Consider the following 7,461-nt stretch of genomic DNA (forward strand, 5'->3'; position numbering starts at 1 on the left):
AAATAAAAAATGGGGGTTCCCATAAAAGTGACCTATATTTGGCAAAAATGGGCCGCTTTGCAAAAAAATTGCAAATTTAAAAAATGCCATTTTAATCATCAAAATTTCATCTACATGATGCCGTTTATTTCATTCCTTAATTCCCAGCCGTTTCTGAGATATAAGCGTGGTTCGCAAATCACGAACCACCCTGTATAGGGCGAGACTCATGATATCTCGTAATAATAATACCTACCTGATATCATGTAGATTAGACACATCGTACAAATAAGTCAGTTTTACTGGTAGATAGTCATTATTGACGCATATCCAGTAGGCCCTGTCCTCACTGGTATACAGGGCGAGACTCATGATATCTGGTAATAATAATACCTACCTGATATCATGTAGATTAGACAAATCATACAAATAAGTCAGTTTTACTGGTAGATAGTCGTTATTGACGCATATCCAGTAGGCCCTGTCCTCACTGGTATACAGGGCGAGAATTTTAGGTACGGTACATCTTCTTTTGGAGCCAGAATTTTTTTTCAAGAGGTTATTCTAGTGATCAACCTATTGCAAAATAACCATGCCCAGCAAAAAACAAGATGGTTGGCCAATAATTTGTCCGGTTTTGAGGCAAAACACAGATTTTTTAGATTCCTCTATCTTTACCTACTAGTAGTAAAATCGACAATTTTAAATTTTAGATATTCTAGATATTTTGTGTTTTTCTTTGGACTCGAATTACTTCAAATGTGATAGGTAATAACCTCAAATTTCGAGGGCAAAAAAGTCCAAACCAGAATCAATTTCATGTTTTTCCCCATTCTTCTTCTTCACACCGTCTTCAATTTTATGAGGCTGGATGATTTTCTTCTCTTTTTGCTGAAGGCGTGAGAAAATGAGAATTATTCAAGATCGTCTTCCTTGTACGTATAAAATATAGGTTGGTATGTACGAATCGCATCATCACATTTGAAACAGAAGATGCCCAAGTGTGGAAATAATTCGATTGACAGCAAAAAATATGCTAATTTCATGGGAAAAATAGGGGTGGCCCCTAAGTGTTAGATGATGTTACGAGCATTCTTACAGGAAGATTTTAATAGGTCAGTTTTACTGGTAGATAGTCGTTATTGACGCATATCCAGTAGGCCCTGTCCTCACTGGTATATAGGACAATACAATATCTAGTAATAATAATACCTACCTGATATCATGTAGATTAGACACATCATACAAATAAGTCAGTTTTACTGGTAGATAGTCGTTATTGACGCATATCCAGTAGGCCCTGTCCTCACTGGTATACAGGGCGAGACTCATGATATCTGGTAATAATAATACCTACCTGATATCATGTAGATTAGACACATCATACAAATAAGTCAGTTTTACTGGTAGATAGTCGTTACTGACGCATATCCAGTAGGCCCTGTCCTCACTAGTATACAGGGCGAGACTCATAATATCACGTGAGTTAAGGAGGACACCTCCAAAGTAGTTTGGAGAGGAGGCCATGGCCGTGGTGTTGATTTTGAAGTAGAAGACCGCGTTGGTGAGTTTCTCCAGAGGAGTTGCCATGGAAACCTGAAAAAGAATAGAATAGAATAGAATATACCCTGTTTATACTGCCAGAATGAGACTGAAAAGTCCCTTTACTCCCGCAGTATAAACAAGGTCTCATGTATTTGGTACCTACATAATAGGTGTATTTTTTTATAAATTAAAACCTTGCTTAAAAAAAAAAAAAAAAAAAAAAAAATACAACATAAAAGAGAGTAAGAATAGATCTAGTATGAACTTTTTCAAGTCACCTTTGGATATCAACTCCATACCCGGTGAATTAACATACAACTGTAGAATAGAAGAGTTGCATTTGGGTAAAAATTATTAATAAAAGATCGATTCCTATGGGAAAAGGTGTGAAAACTCCAAAACTCCGAAAAAGTAATTTGAAAATGTCGAAAATGCTAGTATTATTATCTTGTAAGCGCTAGGTCGCGGGTTTGATTCCCGCCCGGGGCGGATTTTATCCTGATGGGATAATGTTCATTCTCGGAACGGCTGGCTTTCTCCTATCCTGTCTTCCTTCTCTCTTCGATTTCGGGACGATAAGACCATAGCAGTTACAGTTCCCTCTGTCAAACCTCTTAAAAAAAAAAAAAAAAACGATAAGACCATAGCAGTTACAGTTCCCTCTGTCAAACCTCTTTAAAAAAAAAAAAAAGTTTTTATGCTCCCTGAAAAATGTATGTCTTGTCCTACTTTAGTTTTTCCAGCACTCAATTAATTCACAAAGTTATTCGAATTACCTTGATATCTAAATTATTCCTTGACACAAACTTATTCAGCACATCCAAACACAGCGTTCGATTATTAATCGTAATATTCACATTGGAATTCACATCAAATCCGTTCTGGTTCAGCTTATGCTCAAAATTCACAAACAAATGGTGATTGCTATACTTGGCTTCACAATGCGTACTGAGATCTTTCCTACTGGTGAAGTTATTCCTTATATGCAAGCTGATCGGTTTGAATATATTCGTATATATGGTAAACGCGTTCTTGTATATGCTGGAATACTGGAAGTCAAAATTGAACAGGATCGTGTTGTTAGGGTAGATTATGTTCAGGAGGAGTCTTTTGTTCTGGTTCAGCTCGTTTTCTAGGAGGAACTTGAAGTTGTAATCCAGCTGGGAAGCCTCCTTTTCGTAGTGTACGTTAAAAGAGAAGGCGTTAGAGAAGGCCTGTCCATTTGAAGGGTCATTTGACAGGTCGGTCATCGCGATCGTCAGGTTACTCAGGATGGTCAGGTTCTTGTGCGCGTTTGTCAGGCTCATGTTGAAGTTCTGCAGGTGCGCGCTGGTGATGTTGATGGAGTTGTTGAGCATGTTCAGGTGGAGCGCGACGTTGTTGTCATGCAGATGGAAATCCCATACGAGGGTGTTGGCGTAGATCGCGTACGAGTGGCGTTTGTCAGGCGTGAGTTTGTTGTAGGAGATTTCGTATGTGTCACGCCCTGGGGGGAAAGATGTGGAAAAATTTATTTGAATACAGTGCATTCATAAAGTCCCCCCCCTTAATTTTTGAAGGGATGAATTTAGAAACCTGAAATTTCATATAGGAGCATATGTTTATTTTCTTCTTCTTTCTCACCTTTCCTCGTGTACAGATGGGGTGGGCGTATTTTGCGTCAGCCTCTCTATCAGGACCAACTAGGGTGATCGTTTTGGTTTGGGCTGACATTTGGTTTTGGCTACAAACATTTTACGAGTGGATGCCCTTCGCACTCAACTTTTGCTATTTCTTTAGCAAGGGAAATTTTAACCTGGTATCCTCCCTGTTTAAAGCCCCCAGCCAGAGAGGCTCAATTTTTTCTATTCTATTCACATTCTGTTCTATGCTTACCTAGGTTGAGAGAATAGAAAATCGTGTGAATATTCTTCGTAAGGGGTACATTCAGCTTAACAACAACTCTATCATATGGCGCGTACGGTGTAATGACGCTCAAGTAGCTGCTCAAATCGGCATCACTGATTCTATGCTTACCGCTCTAATTCTATTCTATTACTTAAAAAACAGTAAGATTACCCCCTCATTTCAATAAAATATGCAATATGCAGAACGTAAAGGAATATGAGGGGGAATGCGCCGCAGGCCGTTTTTCGGGAAAACTTGATATACATATGTATTTAATTTGAACATTTTTAATTTTTGACCGGGTGACAAATTCCATGACTTTTCCAGGTTTTCTTTCAATTTTCACGATTTTCCATGACTTTTTGGCCGATTTTCAGATTCCATGACTTTTCCAGTTTTTCGAGGTCGCGTATAAAACTCAGTAGTAATGGTACACAATAACCTAGGTATGGGTACTCGGTACTCATTTTGATGGTGGCGAGGGTATGTGAGATTAAATCCGGATACGCGGGCCAAAAAAGGTTGAAAACCGCTGCTCTAGATAGACTACCACATCTTTTTGCGGTGTTAATTTCGATCAGCAGGGCATCATAAGCTTTTCTATTATAGGTCTGATTTTCCTCAGAGAGGGACAGTTGCCCTCTTGTGCCCCCGATTAACAAGTAACTGGCGAACACTTGAGATGCATGTTAGATACTGACTTGGAAAGATAAGGTGATAACACAGACTGACGGATTAAGGAAATATTAGTATACCTACTTACCTACCTACTGGTTGTTTATTTGTCTATTTTTTAAGGTTAGTGTTGTGTTGACTTTTGATAAAGCTCCTCGAAAGAGCCATGATTCATGATAGGAAATCACTCAAGCAACAAGGAGCGTGGTGAATAGATGGACAGGTGACCGTCTGTATACTGTTAACGTTGACGCTCACTGAGAGTAAAAAGAAGTATATACCTACCTACGGGTTAGTCTGACTTCATTCCTCGCACATTGCATATACAATAATATTCAGGAGTTCATGCAAATACGATAATTTAGACCTGTAATGGAAAACAACGGAGAAGAAAATCATCACATTCGAGAATAAGATCCTGAGAAAAATATATGGACCAACACTAGAGAATGGAATCTGGAGAATCAAACATAATAAAGAAATAAGAGATCTGTACAACCAACCAGATATAGTGGCGGAAGTGAAGAGAGGAAGATTGAGATGGATGGGACACATAATAAGAAGAGAGGAAGAGTCAAATGTAAAAAGTGTGTGGAAAAATCAGCCGGATGGGAGAAGACCAAGAGGAAGGCCGAAGAAGAGATGGTGGGATGTAGTAAAGGAAGACATGGAGAAGATCAACCTGACAACAACAGACGCGACCGACCGTATCAAATGGAGGCAGGGATGCGACGAGGCCAAATACCGACTTGGGTATAAGTGGCCATGGCAGTAAGTAAATGTAATCTAATATTAAACTAGGATACAAAAAAAAAATCTGGTGTGAACATCACACGACATTCCTTATCCCATAGAATGATGCTTAGTTGGGTGTTGTTCTATTGTATCTTTTACAATGTCTCTGATCGTTTAGTCAGTATCGTTGAAAACCGCCAAAAAACGGTCGAAAACCACCAAAAAAGCTGTCAAAATACCGCCAACCGCAGCACCTATCTCAACCAAACGTTTCGTATTGCATCCTTGTCTCATTTGTGGACTACATACCAAATTTCAATTCTCTAGCTCATACCGTTTCCGAGATATTATTGAATTACACCGAAAACCGCCAAAAAGCGGTCAAAATGCCGCCAAGCGTTGCATCGATCTTAACCATAACTTTCGTGTCGCATCCTTGTCACATTTGACAGTTGCATACCAAATTTCAAGTCTCTAACTCTTACCGTTCTCGAGATATCTTGTTGACAGACAGACACATACACGGACCAATGGCTGAAACTTTGTATTTAGGCTCTAGGGACCTCAAAACGTGTTTTGACACTAAAAACTGACCATCTTTTGACCCGATTAATTTACCTACTTTCCTTCCTATAGGATAAGGAAAGTAAAAAAACGTACCTGTACGGGAGTTTTGAAGCTGAGACGCTTGTGGGAGCGACTGTTGAGGACGTGAAAATAGAAGTAGGTGCCTTGTTTGTTGCTGATTTCGTTGACCACGAGCAGTAGGGTTTCTTGATCTATACCTGCAACAGAAAGCAAATGAAATTTAGTATTTTCATTTTGAACAGATTATTCACAGCGAAAGCTGTATAGTTCATCCAGATCAATGTGACAGCAATGAGTCATCAACCCAAAATGAAGGAACCAATCAGATTACAGGAAGTATACATATAAGAAATTGTTTGGACTGCAGGGGTAAAGGGACTTTTCAGTCTTATTCCAGAACAAAGTACTAAGGGGAATTGTAAATGTTCCATGGTATATCCATCGCGATCTTGGCATTGAGACAGTAGGAAATCATCCGAAAAGCAGCCTTAGCTTGTTTAGGGTGATCCTTGTCTTTACGTTAATGAGGGAGTCAAAGTTTGTTTCGCAACAGTTGCGCAACTGATCGAAACTGTTGCGCAACAAAAATGTTTCTGCCGTGTAGCAGCCCTATACTTGAATAAATTTCTCGTGCTATTCTTACCTTTCCAGTTTTAGTTTCTTATAATTGGCACTTTGTTTCGCAACATTTGGCAACCTGTTGCGCACCTTACCTCGCCAGTTTTAGTTTCTCATAGTTGGCACTGAACTCTACATAGTTGTCACGGATCACATAGTTATAATCGAAGTCCAGGACGTGAGGTATAATCTCCGTTTTGTTTAGCGTGATTCTTGTTTTTACGTTAATGAGGGAGTCAAAGTTGAGAATGAGTTTGGTATCGAGATGAATGAGGCCGTCTGGCTGTTTGGTTAACTCCAGCCAGCTTTTTACCTGGATGAAATAGAATAGAAAATAATTAGAATAATAAAACAATGCCAGCCTAGTTAGCTTAGTTGGTAGTGCGTCTGCCTTGTAAGCGCTAGGCCGCGGGTTCGATTCCCGCCCGGGGCGGATTTACTTTAGTTTTTCCAGCACTCAATCAATTCAGAAAGTTATTCGTATATCTAAATTACCTTGATATCTAAATTATTCCTTGACACAAACTTATTGAGCACGTCCAAACACAGCGTTCGATTATTAATCGTAATATTCACATTCGAATTCACATCAAATCCATTCTGGTTCAGCTTATGCTCAAAATTCACGAACAAATGGTGATTGCTATACTTCGCTTCGCAATGCGTACTGAGATCTTTCCTACTGGTGAAGTTATTCCTTATATGCAAGCTGATCGGTTTGAATATATTCGTATATATGGTAAACGCGTTCTTGTATATGCTGGAATACTGGAAGTCAAAATTGAACAGGATCGTGTTGTTAGGGTAGATTATGTTCAGGAGGAGTCTTTTGTTCTGGTTCAGCTCGTTTTCTAGGAGGAACTTGAAGTTGTAATCCAGCTGGGAAGCCTCCTTTTCGTAGTGTACGTTAAAAGAGAAGGCATTGGAGAAGGCCTGCCCATTTGAGGGGTCGTTTGACAGGTCGGTCATCGCGATCGTCAGGTTACTCAGGATGGTCAGGTTCTTGTGCGCGTTTGTCAGGCTCATGTTGAAGTTCTGCAGGTGCGCGCTGGTGATGTTGATGGAGTTGTTGAGCATGTTCAGGTGGAGCGCGACGTTGTTGTCATGCAGATGGAAATCCCATACGAGGGTGTTGGCGTAGATCGCGTACGAGTGGCGTTTGTCAGGCGTGAGTTTGTTGTAGGAGATTTCGTATGTGTCACGCCCTGGGGGGAAAGATGTGGAAAAATTTATTTGAATACAGTGCATTCATAAAGTCCCCCCCCTTAATTTTTGAAGGGATGAATTTAGAAACCTGAAATTTCATATAGGAGCATATGTTTATTTTCTTCTTCTTTCTCACCTTTCCTCGTGTACAGATGGGGTGGGCGTATTTTGCGTCAGCCTCTCTATCAGGACCAACTAGGGTGATCGTTTTGGTTTGGGCTGACATTT

At 39.8% G+C, this 7,461-nt stretch overlaps 1 protein-coding gene across 1 annotated transcript in view; it reads right to left on the minus strand.

The window, feature by feature from the left end:
• The window catches only part of LOC103508365, a 29,494-nt gene extending 23,654 nt beyond the window's left edge, over nucleotides 1-5,840 (minus strand). Inside the window, exons 1-5 of the mRNA XM_026822985.1 lie at nucleotides 5,810-5,840; nucleotides 5,482-5,606; nucleotides 4,524-4,542; nucleotides 2,301-3,010; nucleotides 1,337-1,575 (exon numbers count right to left, since the gene is read on the minus strand). Of these exons, the coding sequence (XP_026678786.1) occupies nucleotides 1,337-1,575; nucleotides 2,301-3,010; nucleotides 4,524-4,542; nucleotides 5,482-5,606; nucleotides 5,810-5,840 (1,124 nt within the window). The remainder of the gene's footprint in view (nucleotides 1-1,336; nucleotides 1,576-2,300; nucleotides 3,011-4,523; nucleotides 4,543-5,481; nucleotides 5,607-5,809) is intronic.
• Between the last annotated feature and the right edge of the window lie 1,621 nt (nucleotides 5,841-7,461).

Source organism: Diaphorina citri, unplaced genomic scaffold, assembly GCF_000475195.1.
Source record: "Diaphorina citri unplaced genomic scaffold, Diaci psyllid genome assembly version 1.1 scaffold391, whole genome shotgun sequence".
NCBI lineage: Eukaryota > Metazoa > Arthropoda > Insecta > Hemiptera > Psyllidae > Diaphorina > Diaphorina citri.